Consider the following 18,054-nt stretch of genomic DNA (forward strand, 5'->3'; position numbering starts at 1 on the left):
AAACTAATGCAATGGCGCTAGCGCCATATCAAATCGCACCCGAATGGTGCACGCAATGGTAAGTGGTATCATCAGATCCCAAGGTTTTCGACAACTTCGAATTAGCTTTTCGCTTGGGTTCCCCGCAGAGGATGCTGCTTGTCATTTGGCTCCTTGTGGGGGCATTCGTTGCGACAGCGACGGCCGATGGGCCGGCAGCAACTTCCCCGGTGGAGCAGCTGGCGAACGTTCACTACGCCGGGAAGGATGACCCCGTCACGGTGACGACCCACATCGAGAATGCGGCGGGTGACAAGCTGGACTTTAACGGTGATCACTTCTTCGGCCGGGACCAGGAGGCGCACGACTACAACCGGCAGGCACACCTGAAGCTGGAGTACGTCCGCAACCAAGATCCGCAGCTGCGGCGCTTCCTGGGTAAGTCTATCGTGAAGCGCCAGGCGGATTTCCCATACCCGCCGGCCGTTTATCCACCGACGCATTACGAGCCTCCGACCACCACCACCACCACCACGACAACTACGGAACCTCCCACAACAACGACGACGACAACTACGGAACCTCCAACAACAACAACCACGACGACTCCAGCACCGACGGAACCTCCAACGCTGCCACCAACAACACCGGGAGTTCCTCACGAAGTGTACGGACTTCCTGGCTCAACCGAAGCACCCTGCCCGGGTGGTGTTGACTGTGTCTTTTCACAACTACCACCCCTACCGGAGCTGGTATATCCGGTACCTCCAGTACCTCCAGTTCCTTTGCCAATGCCCCAGGAACCAGTAGTAACTCCGCCGCCAGTACTCTGTACCGATGTGCAACCGGTAGTTCCAGTCGTAGGAGGTCCTGTTCCTTCCCAAGAGCCACTGTACAGTTTGAACGAGCTTGTGGGTGTGCTACTTGATGTCCCTCCCGTCCCAGAGGTCCCTACTGTCCCGGAGGTCCCCGCCGTCCCAGAGGTCCCCACTGTCCCAGAAGTCCCCACCGTCCCAGAGGTCCCAAGCTATGGCCCACCGTCTGTGGGCTGCAGCGATTGTAACTTCAACCAACTTCCAGCACTGCCCGAGCTGGTGTACCCGGCTGCACCAACCACAACCACAGAAGTTCCACCACCACCACCATCACCCCCACTCGTAGAAGACCTCCCAAGCGATGCAGTCCCTTCGAACTGTCTGCCCGCCGAGCATCGCGTGCGCCTAGAACAAGAATCACCCGGCGGGGACAATGGCGCCCTTGTCGATCTGCGACTCTCCCAGCGGTCCTCCTCGGACCGACTGCAACCCCGCGTACTCTCCACCCACTCGCAGGTAATTCTCGTCCAATCGATGGCACCGCTGCCGGTGCTGAAGGCCAAGCAGGGTGGCCAGCAGCCCGCCAAGCATGGTAGCCGTGGGTCGTTCAAGTTCACGCACAGCCGCAGGGAGCAGAATCGTCAGGTGTGGAATCCGAACGATGATACGGTGGTGGTGGTGCCGGCCGAAGACTCCCAGGGCCAGCTGTCCCAGATTGTGGTCTGCACGGTGGACTGTAACGCGGTGGAGGAAAAGGTGAAGCCGCCCGAGACGCCCGCCATGATGATTCCGAGCGATGGTCGGTTGTGGTGAATGGAGATTTGTGGAGATTGTGGGTTGGAGCGTTGGAATCGCAAATAAAGAAATGTCTTAGTAATAAAGATTATGATTTTAATAAAAATAAAGAATTTAAATTATTTAAAATATTCGACTTCCCGTACGACTTACAAAGTTTTCCAGGAGGTCTCATAGCTGTGGGACAGTTGATTTACTCCTACATATGTGAAATGAGCTTTATGTAACGAGAATTGAACTCTATAGCACCCTTGTTTGACAAATCTAATAGGAATTTCCAATGAGCCATAGAGTCCAATTTCCGTCATATGAAATTCACTTCCAATAATAAAGAGTCAAGGAAGTGTCCCACAACTATGAGAACCCCTGAAAACCCCTGTAACAATATGCCCGTCATGGGTTCAAGCCCCGAATGGACCGTGCCGCCTTGCGTAGGACTGACTATCCTGCTATGGGGGGAAATCAATAAATCACTGAAAGCCAAGGCCACAAGTGATGAAGGCAGATAGGCCTAGACCGACAACGGTTGTTGAACCAAAGAAGAAGAAGAAGAAGAAGAAGAAAAAGAAAAAGAAGAAGAAGAAGAAATGTTCGATTTCAATATTGACCCGCATAAAATAAGCTAGCAGTGTGCATTTTACCCCATATTCCCGTTCCCATATTATCGCTATCAAATGCTGTAATTATTTAATCGTTTACAAACGTAAACAAGCGTGCATAATTTCGCGTTTCACTTCAAAAGGGGAATTGCAGCTTCAGTCGCTCTTTCAACAGCTTCTCGTGCCACACTGCAACGTAAGTTAATTGAAGAACGCATTTCCTCAAGTTTTAGAACGTATTTTGTCCACGTGTTAAAAGGCCTTGTGTTAATCAATCTTTTTTTAAAGCCCTATTTCCTACACAAACTGTGTCACTTGAGTTTGAAAATAACTCAATCGCTCTATTAATGCTCAATATCAATCAACGGTTTGCTGTTAAAATTATCGCAAGCCTGCGATCGCCGGGCGGTGGCACACGCACACCAATTTTTTTTTTTGACTCCACATGTTATTATTCAAGGTCAGCCCGACGACACGGTCTGTTATGCTTGTTATGCATTCTCCTATCGGTTATGTACCGCTAGCCGATGGGCCAATGTAAAGCAATGTTTGTGTGCGTGCAGGTTCCCACATAAAGCGCGTACCGTTCAGCATTAAAGAACGATACTGATAGATCGATTATACGTTCAGAGAAAGGCCTTCTTGTTGATTAATTTCATCTAAAATTATACACCAAATAGTAGTTCATTGAAACATTCAAAATACAATAATATTGGTCCGTCGTATCGATCATCTGTGACAAAACGGAAAGAGTTTACAGTGGTGTGCGTGAAACGAAACCGATCGCCGCTCGCGATCGCGCAAGCAGATCGATGTAAACCGGCTCGCATTGTTGTCAGATCTTGCGCGAACGACGGACCGCCGTGTTCTCTGTGGTGCGCTCTTACTTTTCTTTCAATAATTTCTCAGTGTCGTGAACAGGTTAAAAAGATGTTATTGACCTTTTAAGTTAGAAACAATTGTTTACATATTGTTCAGATCAATGAATCTTCCAAGACAAATCACGAATCGTTTGCGTGGCTTTTCATCGGTAGCCAACGAACCTTCGAAAAGGTATGTTTTGTTCCATAATAAAATCAAACAGTGCTTTTGCGTGGCCAAGAAAAGAACCATTTTTCTCCCCCCGCTCAGGACGGTTAAAAGCTTCGATGAAATACCCGGCCCAAGGGGACCGCTCGGACTGGGCAATCTGTACCAGTACATACCGGGTATAGGTAAGCAGCTCCAGCGCCGTTCTCGAACGATGGCATCCACCCTAATCGAATCGCTCCACAGGACGCTACAGCTTCGATGAGCTGCACCGTTCCGGCGAGGACAAATACCGCCAGTATGGTTCGATCGTGCGCGAAACAATGGTCCCGGGGCAGGATATTGTGTGGCTTTACGATCCGGACGATGTGGCGACCGTGCTGGACGATCGGACACCGGGCATGTATCCGTCGCGACGGAGCCACACGGCGCTGGAAAAATATCGCAAGGATCGTCCGAACGTTTACCGCACCGCCGGGCTGCTGCCGACGTAAGTGTGCCAACTGTAATGCCAACAAATAGCTTAAACGAGCTAACGCAATATCGTACGTACTTTTTCCAGCAACGGTGCAGAATGGTGGAAAATTCGCTCCGAGCTGCAGAAGGGCCTCAGCTCACCGCAGAATGTGCGCAATTTTCTGCCCGCCACGGACAAAATAACGAAAGAGTTCGTTACTCGCCTGAGAGCGCAAACGGAGCCAGGCAAAAGCATCCTAATAGAGGACTTTATGCCACTGGTCTCGCGGCTCAATCTGGAATGTATGGGAAATTAATTAAAAATTTAAACATTTTCCCCTAAGAGGTAGCATTTGCCTGATACCTACCCTATTTTTCCAGTGATCTGCTTGCTTGCCTTCGACGTACGGTTGGACAGCTTCTCGGAGGAACAGATGGACCCGGGCTCGCTTTCCTCCCGCCTGATGGAATCGGCCGAAACGACCAACTCCTGCATCCTGCCCACCGACCAGGGCTTCCAGCTGTGGCGCTACTTTGAAACGCCCGCGTACAGACGGTTGCGCAAAGCGCAAGAGTTTATGGAGAAGACGGCCGTTGAGCTGGTGTCCCAGAAGCTGCTCTACTTCAACGAGGACCAGCAACGGTTGGCAAGCGGCGAGCATGGTTCCAAGTCGCTCATGGAGGAGTACCTGCGCAATCCGAACCTGGAGCTGAACGACATCATCGGCATGGCTTCGGATCTGCTGCTGGCCGGTGTGCATACGACCAGCTACACCACCGCCTTCGCCCTGTACCATTTGGGGTTGCACGGGGCCACCGCACAGGACCGGCTGTACCGGGAGGCGAAGAAAATTCTTCCCGATCCAAAGGAAAATCGAATCGGTGCGGCTGTGCTGGGATGTAAGTAAAGGCCATTTCGTCTGCTTTCTTATTTTAATGCTAAATGTGCTTCGGCATTCAATTTCCAGCGGAAGCTTCATACTGTCGCGCGGTTCTAAAGGAAACGTTACGCCTCAATCCGATCTCCATCGGGGTAGGACGCATCCTTAATCGCGACCACGTTCTCGGCGGTTATCAAGTACCACGTGGAACGGTGATTGTGACGCAGAACATGATTTCGTGCCGTCAGGAGGCTTACTTTCGTGATCCGCAGCTATTCCTCCCCGAACGGTGGATGCGTGAGACAAAGGAACCAGTGCATCCGCACCTGGTGCTTCCGTTTGGCCACGGTATGCGCTCATGCATCGCACGTCGGTTGGCCGAACAGAGCATGCTTGTGCTGCTTCTAAGGGTAAGCTAGGTCGGGTGGATTGTACTTGAACATTATGCTTAATCCTGTTTTCTTTCAAACTCTTCTAGCTGATACGTTCTTTCGAGATTGAGTGGGCAGGAACCGTTCCGATGGATGTGAAAACGAAACTAATCAATCAACCCGACCAACCGATAAGGCTACGAATGAAGGCGAGAACTTCTTAAGGGACAGAAAGTAGAAAGCAAATGAGTTAAATTTATAATTACTAATATGTGCAAATATAGCATTTAAAGGCCAAAAAAACTAACGAGATTCTGGTTTTCATTGGAAAGAAATTTCAATTCTCTGCCCATGGAAAGAGAGAATCGACATGAAAGGGTGGAAACAATAGCTAACCGTATTCTTTCGGTATCTTGCCTCAAGTATTTTCAATTTTCAAAATTGTGTGTGTGTGGATCTTTTTCTTTACTTCAACATCCCTTCATCCTGTCCTGCGCCACTTTCTCTCGCCCTTTACGAATGTTGTATTGATTTGAACATCGAAGCGTTGAGTGTTTTTGTGTGTTTTTTTCGTGGTTGGTTTTACTTCTTCCTCTTTTGAACGGCTTTTAATAATTATACACTCCCGCTGCGTCCCGATAGTAGTAATTCGTTAGCCACCGCTCTCACTTCTTGGCCGCGACCTTCTTGCCCGCCTCCTTCTTGGGGGCCTTGACCTTCTTCTTCTTCTTCTTGGCGGCATCCTCGGGCTTCTTCTCGCGCTTCGACGGCAGCGGTTTCGTACCCTTGCGCGGCTTGCCGAACAGCATACCGTTGCTGACGACCACCTTCTTCATCTTCTTGTACTGCGCGCTGACGATGGCGTTACGTTCGCGGCGGGCAAGACGCAGCTTGAAGCGATCGAAATCGTTCATGCTGAAGCGCTATACGAGGCGAGAAGAGATTGAGAGAAACAAAGTTAGCATTGAGAAAATAACGCTCGCACGAGCATGGAGCAGGGAACGATAAAAGGCGTCGTCTAGTGTTGTGTGGTGTTTTCATTTTAAATAGTATTTTTACTTCCATTTCAGAACAGAATTGGCTTCATGTTTGTATCAGCCGGCATTTCCTATCATGTAAATTATATTTACGCAAAAAGGTTCATCACGGATGGAACGAGGGGGGAACGAAAGACCACACACACGACGTTCTTGGGAGCACTTTCTTTTAGCAACACTCACCTTTGCCTTGGCGACGGAACGCTCGTACCATCTGGTCTCCTCGAACTTCTTCCTGATGTCGAACTTCTCGAGGGCATCGCGCACCAAACGGGTACGGGCAGTATGCGGGAAGCGCACGCGGAACTTCGTCAGATGCAGATGGTTCACGGCGTACTGTTGACGGGGAACGCCGCTGGTGGGGCCATCGATCAGTACCTGCGGATAGCGAGAGAGATGCCAGATTTAGTAACTAAACGAAACACGACGGAAACCGAGACAACGCATTGATTGTTCGCAAAGTGTAGGACATTTTTGGCAACAAAACTTCAGTTCTGGAAGCGCTACTTCAGGTACGTTTCAGACGGCTCTTCCTAATTAGTTCTTGTTTTCCGTAGAAAACATCATCATTGAATCGAAGGTTAAATCACCACACGACCCGAGTCTTGTCTGCCTCTGCCTCTGGACGGTTCACCGGCGTGTGTGTGTGTATTGTGAGAACTAAAATGAATCAAACTTTCCCACCGGGGTGGCATTAATCGCAACAAACTTACCCGATTCTGATCAATCACATTGACGATAGCTACAAGGCGTCCCTTGTATTTTCCAACAGCGCATTTGGCAACGCGGCCAGTCTCCACGAACCTGGTGAAAGACGACTGTAACAGAACGAAGACACATTAACCCTCTCTTTGCACCATTTCATTCTCCTTCACAATTCGCCACAATTGTCGCGTGAAAAAACCGGTGAAGCTTGCCGCTGGGCTTAACTTGGGCACATTTTCAGCATTCCCTCCAGCACCACCACCACTGCCGCCAGCAGCACCATTACCCACGACGCGAAGCACACACACAAGATAAACATGTGGCAGACGGCGTAAAGTTTCACCCATTTTCGGGAAAAATTACGACCCAGCCGCCTGCGGCACTGGTGCCATCGATGCCCGCGGACATGCTCGCCGTGTTTTCACCAATTTCACTGCCCACCGCGCACAACTTCACCGATTTTAGCGACAATTTTTGGACGAGCGCAGCAAATCTTCGACAACATCGCTTACCATCTTGGACCGGAAAGAAAGCTGACAGTTGACAATTCGCGCAATGACAGCTCGAAGCCGACCGCCGGAAACATCGTTTGCTTGACGCGGTTAGTTTTCTTGCACCGTTGGTTTATACGCGCCGGTTGGAGGGTTGCGATGTTTTGCCGCGTGCGACGTTTTATTACAACGCGCACGAAATCGCCCGAAAGGCTGCCGAAGACTGTATTGGTGGGGGTGGGGGTAGGAGGGAACAGCTGTGTTGTCATTTTTGCACAAGAACAACAATCGCACACGCTCACCCGCCTTGTCTGGGCTGTTTTCCTTTGTGTAGTGTTTTCAGTTTTTCCGTTTTCCGCGAGCTTTATTCTCGTGGGACACAAATCGATCAAGCAACATATCGCTCCACCGTGCTAGCGCAGTAGTGTTGTGTGCCGGGTTTGTGCAGTCTTGTTTTTTTCTAGATTTTCTACACACCACAACAATCATGTCGGTGGAAAAGTTCGATCTGCAAAAGGTGCACGCCAAGTTTACGGAAAGTTTGGTCGAGGAGGATGATGTGTACGTGGACCAGTACCTGGAAGCGTTCAAGGAGCTGTACAAGTAAGAAACGCTTATCATGTTTGCCCACGATCGAATCTTATCACACATCCCGCTCACGCTCCCTCCTTCCCAAATTTGTAGATTTTTCCAGCTGATGGGGACGGTGTTCGGGTTCGTGAGCAGCGACGTGAAGGAAAAGGTGGAAATCCTGGAGAAGCTGCGCGGGAAGGAAAATGCGGACAGCTTCCTCACCATCCGCACGATGATGCAGTACGAGCAGGAGTCGAATTTGCTCAACAAGAAAGACTACGTCTCGGGCAGCCGGACACTGCTACGGCTTCACCGTGGGCTGGGTGAGTGTGGGCACCGTGGGCTGCGAAAAATGCATCTGTGTGCACGCTTATCTTATCTCATACTGCCATGCCACCGTGTCCGGTTTTCAAGCAACCGTTTGTTTTTGTTTTATCACCCGCAACGTGGCTACTATTTGAAATGTAATTGCCCCATTAATGGAATATCGATGCGTATCCGTCAAATTGCAGATTTTATACAAGAGTTTCTGAAGCGGCTCGGTGAGCTGGAGGGCGACGGCAAGACGAACGGCGTCTGCCAGGCCGCGTACAACGATACGCTTGCTCAATTTCACCCCTGGCTCATCCGGAAGGGTGCCACCGTAGCGATGTACGCGCTGCCGACGAGGGACCAGCTGCTCGAGCGGGTGTGCATGGATGTGGCCGGTGCGATGAAGCTGCTGCCGGAAATGCTGTCCGTCACGCGCAACGTGTACGATCGTACGCAGAACCTTTACACGCGGTACGATCTGCACGGATTGCCTTGAGATCTGCGCGCTGGGAGGGGGCAACAAAGAACCGTCGATGCGGCCGGCTGCTACCCAATTACGCTTACAAAGGGTGTATTATCCTGTTAATGCTTTTAAGTTTTGTTTAAATCATGTTTTAATTTGTTGTCTATGTCGTGAAGCGAGAAAGAGAGAGTATTAGGAGCATGTGTGTGTGTATAGGACTGATCCAAATAGCTAATTGATTGTAGTGTCAGTTTGAGTTTTAGCTGTGTTTTAGTTTCGGTTGAAAGGCAGTGGCGCAAAACAGTGATATTAAGTTCAAGCTGGCCTCGTGTGCGTGCAATTGGTTTGAGTTTGTTTGCGCTTAGATCTGGCCAACGATCGATTCCCCCGCCCGTAAAGGTGCTTACCATGTGTTATAGCTGGCTGTAGAAGCTCAATCTCCTACTTGCGTAAAGTGATGCTGCAAGCAAACAATGTGCTCATGCGTGTAATGGCAAGCGCATTACCAAATACGACATGCTCAATTTTCTAAAACGGAAGAGGCAACAAGTTATATCGTGCTGTATAATCAATCAACCCCCCCGTGTAGAACGCCCACATCACATTCCACTCGTATTAACTACCACCCCGCATCGTCCCACCCTGTAGAAGGATTGAGGCTCATGTATTTTGAAAGACAAACAGGAAGGATGATTATTTGGCTTGCTCGTGAATAAATGTATAGTAACACAGCACAGCAGCACCATGGCTTTATTCGAGTGAAACTAATTAATACTTTTTATTTACAGTTGATGTGAATATCTCATCAATGTTGAGTCTTACACAGTAGAGTTTAATGAAGTCGAAACATTGAGCGGTGTACCATTCGACCCTTGAAAGTCGTCGATCAGAAGTCCTGCAGGATAGTAAAAGGTTAATTTGTACAAACCGTCATGAACGCATAATGAAAGAAAGCTTTTCTTCGCTTGCTTCTTACCTGCAATGCACGCGGTCATGAAGCAGGCAACCGAACCGGTAATAAAGGAACGAAACGACACGGCAGTAATGGAGCTGCGCCGTTCGGGCGCCATCGCACTCATCGCCCCTATCATAATTCCCAACGAGCTGGGGTTTGCAAAGCCACAAATCGCGTAAGTCGCTATCGTTGCCGATCGTTTCTGATAAAGAAAAGGAAGAAAGATAATCCATTACTCTGCAAGAGCCGTTTATCTTGCACTCTTACCGTTATGATTTCGCTGCGTATGAGCTCCCCTAGCCGCTGGTAGGCGACGAACTCGTTCACCACCGTCTTAATGCCGATCACCTGCCCCACATGCTCACTGTCCTTCCAGGACACACCCATCACGAAGGCAAGGGGACGGAAGATGTAGCCACAGAACCACTCCAACGAAACGCCGTCCACTCCCACCAGCATGCCGAGCCAGGCCAGCACGCCGTTGCAGAACGCCACAAACGACACGAACGCGATCAGATTGGCAATGATGCCGAGGATGAGTGAGGTGGCCGAACTGGCACCATTGCAGGCGGCATCAACAACAGAGGAATCCGTGCTACAAACGAAAAAAGAAAGTTAATTATAGTTACTTCTTCTACAACCGAACACACCAATACTAACGACTTTTCAATTTGAATGTTTTCAGAGGTCGTTTTGCTTTCCTCCACCTCGGGATAGATGATCTTCGCCACGCACAGCACGGCCGGTGCGGATATGACGCTCGCCGTCACGAGATGTCCCGGGCTGGCGCCGAACGAGATGTAGGCGGCCAGCACCGTCCCCGAGACGGTCGCAAACCCCGATGCCATTACGGAGTGCAGCTCCGAGTGCGTTAGATCCTTCACGTACGGTCGGATGATGAGTGGTGTTTCGCTCATGCCGAGAAAGATGTTGGCCGCCGCCATAATGCCTTCACAAACCGTCGTTCCCATGAGGGACTGGAGGATCCACCCCAGCTTCAGCACGACCCACTGCATCGCGCCGAGATAGTACAGCACGGAGATGAAGAAGCTAAAGAAGTAGATCACACTCAGCACGGCAAACGCAAACACGGCGTACTGGTTGATGAGTGCATCGCCGTAAACGAAGCCAGCACCGACGGAGGAATAGCTCAGGAAGGTGTCAACCTTTGCCCCGATGCAGGAGAAAATGGCTCGCCCTACGTCCCAGCGGATGCAAATCAGACCGAGCAGCGCCTGCACGAGCAGGCCCGCACACACGGGACGATAGTTGATAGAGCGGCGGTGTTTCGAGACCAGAAAGGAGAGCGCCAGCATCACAACCATCCCCGTGAGCGGCATCAATCGGATGGTGTCGTCACGCGCGTCAAAGTACAGGAATATAGCGAATCCGAGAAGCACGATCGCACCCAGGGAGAGTTTTACAGCGCGTAAGCGAAACGTCCGTTGGCAAAGGGCTGCAACCGGGGCAAACTTCCTGGAGAGTGGCGGTCCGCAGATGGGCTTCAAGAGCAGAAAGTAAAGCATCCCGGCGTAGGCAAACGCAAGCAGAAGCACCAACATCCCGTACCCGTCGCACCACTGCATGTCGCAGTTCGTTTGGCAGTTTCGCTCTACGATTAGAGATCGGAGATTGTATTCGAAACTCTCGCGTCCTTCAAACCCACCTACCCTTACCATTCTGAATGAAGCGTTTCGTGGCGAATGCAAAAAACACCGCAACGCATCCGTTGATGACGAGTATCGAGGTGTATCGTTTCATGGCGCCGTATTGCTTCGCCTTGCTTGTAGCGGTCGGTGCGTCATCCAAGCCGAGTGTTGAGAGTGCAATTTCCTCCTTGTGTGCAGGGATGGGGAAGAAAGTATGCATTTAGATAGGTCGTTGCATAGATAGATAGATAGGGCAGTTGTGCCTACTTTTGAGTCAACAATGTAACGGACAGATGTTTGATCGTCATCACCACGCGTGGTGTACAGCCCGTTGGCAGCCATCGTTGAGTGATAAGTCAATTATGTGGAAGGATGAGTCTTGCAAATTTCTAATTCATTCCAGAAAACGGGAACTCAATCGGTGTTCCGCTGGCGCTTTGCTATCAGCTGAGCAAACAACTCAAGGCGCCGTTTTCGATTTGATTGCCTCAATCTCTTCTTTTTCTCATTTCATTTCACTTTCAACTGCAGCTTACACTGTTTTGAACTATTTTGATTATTTCAAATTTTTCTTCAAACACAGACAACTCAAAGCAAACATACAGCGAACTTCAAAACAACTTCGACTCACCACACACCGCTCGATCGTACTAATGATCTTCAAAGCACACACGGCTCTATACCACCACCCCTAGACAGCATTCACCTGCATCAAGCAATAAAAACGCACCCTCTCTCACCCCTCCAAAAACGCAGGTAGATATCTGGTTGCCCTCTCTCTCTCTCTCTTTCTCTCTCTCCTAACAGCTGACGTTTTTGGGGGAATCACGCGCGACCGTCGCAAAAACACGTTTCACACAACCGGCATAACCCACTCAGCGTCGTGTCATCGTGTGCCTAACTGTGCCAAGACCGATCCACCAGACTAATGGCAAACGAATGGAACTCACGGAGATGTTTGGGAGCGCTTTTAAAAGGCCACACAGTGCCGACGTCAATGAATCAACGATGATGAGCTATTGGTGGCCGGGCGGGAAAGTCACCCTTTTCAGGCAGGTTCTGTTGTTACAAAACGTGCTCTGCGTATCGTGCTAGGGTGATAGGGGGGAATAACACACCGAGAGCTTTCGTGAGCGACAGGCAGTAGTGTTGGTGGTGTTGTACCTACGGTTTGTTTACGGTTTGTAATCGGCGCCAACGTATTGCTTGATATCGTTTAGGGCTACAATGAAATTACTACTAAGAATGCTCGCTGAGCGTAGTATTGCTGATAAGATGTAGGTTACAGTGTGGTGTTTAACTAAAAAAAACATTGTCTTTGGCTCGACTACGTAAAATAATTTCGAGAGTACATAACCAGGCCAGGGAGCTAGCAAAGATACTTAAAGAACATTTAATTCCCCAGCAATCGATGGGGAAGTGAAACTGATGATGCACCCATATCGCGAATTACTGGAAATGATCGCTAACCCATAACGATTCTGAAACTGATCCTTAACTCATATCAGTCTTGAAAATGATCCCCGACCCTTCTACCAGTCCTTCAACTAACACCGAACCCACATCAGTGTTGGAACTGATCTATCTATACCGGTCCTTATAACTGAACCTGAACCTGTATTGGACCCGGACAACTATTCCTCACTTACAGCTTTCCTCTAACTCACTCCCGAACCCATAAAGGCTCTGGAACTGCTCCTAAATCTGCAGTTCTGGAATTACTTTGAAACCCATGTCAGATTGGGAATTGATGATACCCATCCCATTACGGTTGTGGAATGAATCATGAACCCATACTAACGCCCGAACTGGTGTTGAAGCCATACCAGTTTCGGAACTATTCCTGATCGCAAACCGGTTCTATAACTGATCCAGACTTCATATCAATCCTTGAATTAAAAATGAACCCCCATCGTTCCTGGAAGAATTACTGAATCTATACCGATCCTGGAATAGATCTCAAACCCATACTGGCCCATGAACTGATCCCAAGTTCATACCGACTCTGGAACATATCTTCAACTCATATCGGCCTTGAAACTGCTCATGACTACATACTGAACCTTCTGCAACTAAACCCCAACTCATTCCAGTTCTGGAGCTGATACTGAAACCATACCATTTCCGGAACTGATCCCGAACCCATGTCTGCAATGAATCTCAAACCTGTCCTGTACCTTAAAAGAGTATGTTTGCAGAGAACTTGCTTAGAATTAAAACATGCATAGTCGTGCCAATTGAAGGAAGCAAATGTTCGTTACGGTTTTGTAATCCAACTCCAAAAACAACTTTGTTTTTAATACTGACAAATGATACTATTACGTTTGGTTTATTCATGACACTTTTTTTACATCTCTTTAACCTAACAAATGCTACTGAGTTAAGGTTGGCACACCGAGCGTACCGTTCACCAACGCGATCGACTGTTCGATCGGCCCCATCCTGCCAAACCCGTTAAAAATTGCATCATCCATCAGCAGCCCGCCGATGCTGGCCGTCATGAAGCACACGATCGATCCCGCCATGAACGCCCGGAACGCGACCGAGGTAATGACGCCGCGCTTGTCCGGCGTCATGGCACTGAGCGTACCGATCATGATGCCCATCGAGCTCGGGTTAGCAAATCCGCACACGGCATACGTTGCAATAGCCGCTGATCTTGGCTGCAAGGAGATAGATAGAATCATTTTCCTGCACTTATTTGAAGCTCCTTCAACCACTAACACTTACCGATATCACCTGCTCCGTGATGAACTCGCCGAGCCGCTCGAACGCGACAAACTCGTTCACGATCATTTTGATGCCGATCACCTTGCCGACGTAGTAGCTGTCATCCCACGGGACGCCCATCACGAAGGCGAGCGGTCGGAAGACGGCACCGAAGATGCTCTCCAGCGATACGTCCTCCCAGCCGACGCGCCACCCAAACCAGGACAGTACCCCGTTCAGGAAGGCAATGAACGACACGAACGCGATCAGATTGGCAATGATGCCCAAGACGAGTGGTGTCGCCGCACTGGCCCCATTGCTGGCCGCATCCAACATGGAGGAGTCGGTACTAGAAAGAGAAGTAAGTTTTTTTTGTTAACTTTATCCTTCATAATCTACACACATGATGACCAAAACACTCACGACTCCTCCATCTGTATGTTATCCGATCGCGTCTTGCTCTCCTCCGTCTCGGGGTAGATCATCTTCGCGAAGCAAAGTGCACCCGGCGCCGCCATCACGCTGGCCGTGATAAGGTGAGCCGGATTGGCACCGAACGAGATGTACGCTGCCAGCACTGTCCCGGACACTGTCGCATACCCCGACGTCATGATCGAGTGTATCTCCGAAGGGGTGAGATCTTTCAGGTACGGCCGTATCAGTAGCGGCGATTCGCTCATACCGAGGAAAATGTTAGCTGCTGCGATCACACTTTCACACACGGTTGTGCCGAGGATCGACTGTAGTATCCAGCCCAGCTTCAGCACGACCCACTGCATCGCGCCCAGATAGTACAGGATGGAGATGAAGAAGCTGAAGAAGTATATCACAGACAGGACGGAGAACGCAAAGATGGCGTACTCGTTCTCGCCGTCCCCGACCAGCACCATGCCGTACACGAACGCGGCACCGGCACGGGTGTAGTTCAGGAACGTGGCAACCTTATCGCCGACGCAGGAAAAGATGCTACGGCCTACATCCCAGCGGATGCAGAACAGCCCGAGCAGGAACTGGAAGATGGCACCGAGCACGACGGTACGGTAGTTTATTCGGGTTGGGTGTTTGGATATTAGGAAGGAGACGGCGAGCAGGAACGCCATGCCGGTGAGGGACATAAGCCGTTCGGTTTGGTCACGCGTTTCGAAGTACACGAATAGGGCGAAACCGGCCAGCACTAATGCGACGGCACCAAGGCGTATATACCTGAAACAAGAGAGAAGCATTAAAATGAAGTATTTTTGGATATACATTTAAGTCTCTCTAAGGCTTTCTAAACAAAGACAGGGATTCCATTTCAACAACCATCTCACTGATACTAACTAAACAATTTAGGTAGCCAAATGCCAGAAATGTTATTATCAGAAATTTACCCACTTCATTAATCATTGTGTTGCTCGTTTGCGCAATTACCTTTGTAGTTAGTCTAGGCTAGAATTTGGACCTTCTAATGGACCTACTACGAGGCTTAACCCCATGACGGGCATGCTCTTATGTCGTGTGACTTCAGCATATGATAAGCCAAAAAGACTGAACCATCCATGGTACTTACCAAGGTTTACTGATGTGGACTACCATTCTTGTGACAGGTTGTACTATGAACTCCTTAAAGTGTCGCCCCAGCAATGGTTTTGCCACATGGTAGTACAGCAGACCCAAATAGACGAAACCAACCAGCAGTACCAGCATACCGTATCCATCACACCACTGCATGCCACATTCCGTTTGCTCTGTCGAACGATAAGAGGACATTGGAATGTATTCTCCAGTATTCTTCCGGCGCAGGTACTTCAGCCTCAACGACCAAACACTCCACCATACCACGTACCATACTCGAGGTAGTAATTGGTAGCGAAACCGAAGAACACAACCACAACAACATTCAGCAGAATGTACACGCCCAATTGGAGGTGTTTCTTGTGCCGCTCGAAGGCTCCGGAAAGTCTGTCGTACAGTTTGCCGCCCGCCGATGGAGGTTCGCTTCCACCGGCCAGTGTTGGTGCCCCATCGTTTCCGTACGATATCGACGGCACACCCTGCAGAAGAACGCAGAATCGGGGCTGTGTAAATACTGAAACAGTTCACTAATTGGTGTGAATGTCATTCAAGATAATGTGCTGCTGAAGGATGATGATGTTGTGGGGAGGAAAGAGAAAAGAATGAGCAATCACCCCGACTTGCCACACGCCTTCCGACGTAGATAACTGTCTGCAATGCAATCTACAATCTTAGTGCCACCCTCGACAAGCGTTATTACTTTACGATCCACACATCGCTTAACCGTCGCACGGAAGCAGCACCTACGTACGTACCTCGACCACTGCCATGTGTCCATTGGATTTGCGTTTGGTTAGGGTTGTTGTACCGTCCTGTGGGGGGATGATTTTAAGCACAAACAGTGTGATACAGTCGGTCATCTCGAACTTCCCATTTAAGAGATCTTCTCACTTACTTCCATCTCCGTGAGAAATGCATCATTCTGGATGCCGCTCATAGCTGCACGCTTGTGAGATCGATCGATCGACTTGCGTTTGGTAACCTTTCCCGGGTCACAGTCCACGGGTACTTGTGGTGTTGAGTCCTAGACCTGTCTTATTCGAACCAACTTAACACTGCCTGGAAGATCATCACTGTGAACGCTCTATTATTATCGCATGGTCAAAAAGGGCGGGCAACACTACGAATTGTGATAATCCTGGAACGATATGTACCAACAAACACACCACTTTACACAATCAGCAATACCAGCCGGACGCACGGATTGTTATCGGCAAACAATAAAATCGATTGTTAAACACCGGACGAACGATTAGAAATTAAGGTTGATATCAACATTGCGAAATGGCGTCTACTTCGCAGTACAGAACTCACTCCGGGGGGAAAAAACAAGATCACACTGTCCACAGAATTTGCACAGAATTAACCGTTTACTGGCTATTTTCGTTGGCTTTCACTCTGGATTAAACCTTACCAAACTTGTTTTTCTTGCCATCCGAGCGAGTTCTGAACTCCACTCGAAGGCGACACTCGTACACTGCACTCGTGAAGGGGCTTATCGGAACTGGTTCTTGTGGTAGAAGTACCATGTGTTAATATATTCATGCTGTTCTCCTGTTGTTCTCCGCGTGATCGAACTAATTGCCTCACGTACAAATAGTGGTTAGTGTTGCGACCGAAAACTATATCGATAGGCGCCCTTCCAAGGCTAGGACGTGACTAAACATTGCCCCATTCAAACCAATCCATATCACTAGAGACACACTCATGTGTGCTTATGTGCATTATCACGGTCCAACGGGTGCTGATTTGACATTGATGTATCGAGGGCTTCGGACAGGCACGGGCCGTCCGCCAGCTCCTTATGATGAGTCCACTCATAACGAGATGCTTGGGAACCCGTACGCGGTCACGTGGTAATATGGGGTTTCTTCCGTATGTTTTCCACCCCTCAGACACTGAAAGCATTTCCCAACTGGCTGCTGATGTTGTGCACCTCTTCCGGGAGCAGGAGGTATTTTGTTTTGCTATCGAACACACTTGTAAACAACCGCACTGCATCCACTGCTGCCGTTCAGGGCTGGGCAAGGTTGGCTCGGCGGTTAAGCGGCGAACCCCCTTTCCGAAATGTTTTTGCGTCACGCCACGATAGGCACAATTCAATTCACTTCCACCACACACACACACACACTCCTACTCACCTCACTGAGGGTTGCGGAATGCTGCAACGCTTCGACTTTGTGCACTAGGCGCCCTGTCAGGCCGACCTGCTTCGTTCACCTGCTCCGATCCGAATGACCATCGAATCAATCGTGCCGGTGCCTCAAATATTCGTTTATCATCTCACCTCACCCGGGCCCCGTGGGTGGTGTGCGTATCGCATCGATACACCCGCGACTGCTACCGGTGTTGCCCGGCTTGGTGGGCTCGCTTGGTGGGAGGATGATGATGGTGATAGGTCGCTGTACTATCTTCAGTATCGTCTCGCTTTGCTCTGCTAGATAGACCGTCGGGTCCGCTGATAGGGTCGCACCGACGTTCGGAGTTTCCTTTGCTTGATGGTCTTGGTGGAGCGAACGCAATCTTTGAGTGCTCTTCTTAATGGAATTGAACTTACAAATGCACTGTAATATCTCGGCTGGATCAGTTATCAAATGCCAATCCATCGAAGGTGGGGGAGAAGCTCTCAATCGTGCGTTATCAAGCTACCTGGGGGGTGGTCGCTATTGTACTGCAGACCG

General features: G+C 49.6%; 6 protein-coding genes across 10 annotated transcripts; 3 read left to right on the top strand and 3 right to left on the bottom strand.

Moving 5' to 3' along the window:
• The first annotated feature begins 43 nt into the window (after window positions 1-43).
• Window positions 44-1,607, top strand: LOC120894881 (protein PELPK1-like). Its single transcript, XM_040297740.1, has 2 exons — window positions 44-58; window positions 129-1,607. The coding sequence occupies exons 1-2, from the start codon at window positions 44-46 to the stop codon at window positions 1,605-1,607; spliced, it is 1,494 nt and encodes a 497-aa protein (XP_040153674.1).
• A 744-nt stretch (window positions 1,608-2,351) lies between these two features.
• On the top strand, window positions 2,352-5,218 carry LOC120905337 (cytochrome P450 302a1, mitochondrial). 2 transcript variants are annotated; one of them, XM_040316169.1, is made up of 8 exons: window positions 2,352-2,384; window positions 3,098-3,241; window positions 3,320-3,402; window positions 3,464-3,707; window positions 3,780-3,976; window positions 4,055-4,573; window positions 4,642-4,964; window positions 5,033-5,218. In XM_040316169.1, exons 2-8 carry the CDS (start codon window positions 3,171-3,173, stop codon window positions 5,147-5,149), a joined length of 1,554 nt encoding a protein of 517 aa, XP_040172103.1. In that variant the 5' UTR covers window positions 2,352-2,384; window positions 3,098-3,170; the 3' UTR covers window positions 5,150-5,218. The 2 variants fall into 2 exon arrangements, with proteins under 2 accessions (XP_040172103.1, XP_040172104.1); XM_040316170.1 differs by having other exon boundaries at window positions 2,369-2,384; window positions 3,110-3,241.
• Window positions 5,219-5,366: 148 nt separating this feature from the next.
• Window positions 5,367-6,801, bottom strand: LOC120905379 (60S ribosomal protein L14; the record flags this gene model as incomplete). The annotated part of the gene is made up of 3 exons (XM_040316172.1): window positions 5,367-5,848; window positions 6,146-6,340; window positions 6,676-6,801. Coding segments are annotated over 3 exons (579 nt in total), but the record flags the coding sequence as incomplete, so codon positions are not given.
• Window positions 6,802-7,395: 594 nt separating this feature from the next.
• Window positions 7,396-9,242, top strand: LOC120905363 (ceramide-1-phosphate transfer protein). Its single transcript, XM_040316171.1, has 3 exons — window positions 7,396-7,761; window positions 7,843-8,054; window positions 8,244-9,242. The coding sequence occupies exons 1-3, from the start codon at window positions 7,646-7,648 to the stop codon at window positions 8,537-8,539; spliced, it is 624 nt and encodes a 207-aa protein (XP_040172105.1). The 5' UTR covers window positions 7,396-7,645; the 3' UTR covers window positions 8,540-9,242.
• LOC120905321 (solute carrier family 28 member 3-like) lies at window positions 9,200-12,119 on the bottom strand. The gene is made up of 6 exons (XM_040316168.1): window positions 11,378-12,119; window positions 11,138-11,297; window positions 10,122-11,073; window positions 9,729-10,056; window positions 9,483-9,663; window positions 9,200-9,401 (listed from the first exon to the last, which is right to left on the bottom strand). Exons 1-6 carry the CDS (start codon window positions 11,450-11,452, stop codon window positions 9,325-9,327), a joined length of 1,773 nt encoding a protein of 590 aa, XP_040172102.1. The 5' UTR covers window positions 11,453-12,119; the 3' UTR covers window positions 9,200-9,324.
• A 1,299-nt stretch (window positions 12,120-13,418) lies between these two features.
• On the bottom strand, window positions 13,419-17,802 carry LOC120905275 (solute carrier family 28 member 3-like). 4 transcript variants are annotated; one of them, XM_040316163.1, is made up of 8 exons: window positions 17,515-17,802; window positions 16,269-16,511; window positions 16,129-16,185; window positions 15,645-15,876; window positions 15,369-15,546; window positions 14,243-15,022; window positions 13,841-14,168; window positions 13,419-13,773 (listed from the first exon to the last, which is right to left on the bottom strand). In XM_040316163.1, exons 2-8 carry the CDS (start codon window positions 16,308-16,310, stop codon window positions 13,483-13,485), a joined length of 1,908 nt encoding a protein of 635 aa, XP_040172097.1. In that variant the 5' UTR covers window positions 16,311-16,511; window positions 17,515-17,802; the 3' UTR covers window positions 13,419-13,482. The 4 variants fall into 4 exon arrangements, with proteins under 4 accessions (XP_040172097.1, XP_040172101.1, XP_040172099.1 ...); XM_040316167.1 differs by having other exon boundaries at window positions 15,645-15,852; window positions 17,515-17,795; XM_040316165.1 differs by lacking the exon at window positions 17,515-17,802 and adding an exon at window positions 16,788-17,496.
• Between the last annotated feature and the right edge of the window lie 252 nt (window positions 17,803-18,054).

This window comes from Anopheles arabiensis, chromosome 2 (genome assembly GCF_016920715.1).
Source record: "Anopheles arabiensis isolate DONGOLA chromosome 2, AaraD3, whole genome shotgun sequence".
NCBI classification, from domain to species: Eukaryota; Metazoa; Arthropoda; class Insecta; order Diptera; family Culicidae; genus Anopheles; species Anopheles arabiensis.

Coding starts and splice junctions, on each gene's coding strand:
- LOC120905337 (XM_040316169.1), top strand. CDS start 3,171: ATGAATCTTCCAAGACAAATCACGAATCGTTTGCGTGGCTTTTCATCG. Junction 3,403..3,463: donor CCAGTACATACCGGGTATAG/GTAAGCAGCTCC, acceptor ATCGCTCCACAG/GACGCTACAGCTTCGATGAG. Junction 3,977..4,054: donor CTCGCGGCTCAATCTGGAAT/GTATGGGAAATT, acceptor CTATTTTTCCAG/TGATCTGCTTGCTTGCCTTC.
- LOC120905363 (XM_040316171.1), top strand. CDS start 7,646: ATGTCGGTGGAAAAGTTCGATCTGCAAAAGGTGCACGCCAAGTTTACG. Junction 7,762..7,842: donor GCGTTCAAGGAGCTGTACAA/GTAAGAAACGCT, acceptor CCAAATTTGTAG/ATTTTTCCAGCTGATGGGGA. Junction 8,055..8,243: donor ACGGCTTCACCGTGGGCTGG/GTGAGTGTGGGC, acceptor GTCAAATTGCAG/ATTTTATACAAGAGTTTCTG.
- LOC120905321 (XM_040316168.1), bottom strand. CDS start 11,452: ATGGCTGCCAACGGGCTGTACACCACGCGTGGTGATGACGATCAAACA. Junction 11,298..11,377: donor GTTACATTGTTGACTCAAAA/GTAGGCACAACT, acceptor CCTGCACACAAG/GAGGAAATTGCACTCTCAAC. Junction 9,664..9,728: donor TACGCAGCGAAATCATAACG/GTAAGAGTGCAA, acceptor TTTCTTTATCAG/AAACGATCGGCAACGATAGC.
- LOC120905275 (XM_040316163.1), bottom strand. CDS start 16,310: ATGAGCGGCATCCAGAATGATGCATTTCTCACGGAGATGGAA. Junction 16,186..16,268: donor CATTTCTCACGGAGATGGAA/GTAAGTGAGAAG, acceptor ATCCCCCCACAG/GACGGTACAACAACCCTAAC. Junction 15,023..15,368: donor GTCCACATCAGTAAACCTTG/GTAAGTACCATG, acceptor CTCTTGTTTCAG/GTATATACGCCTTGGTGCCG.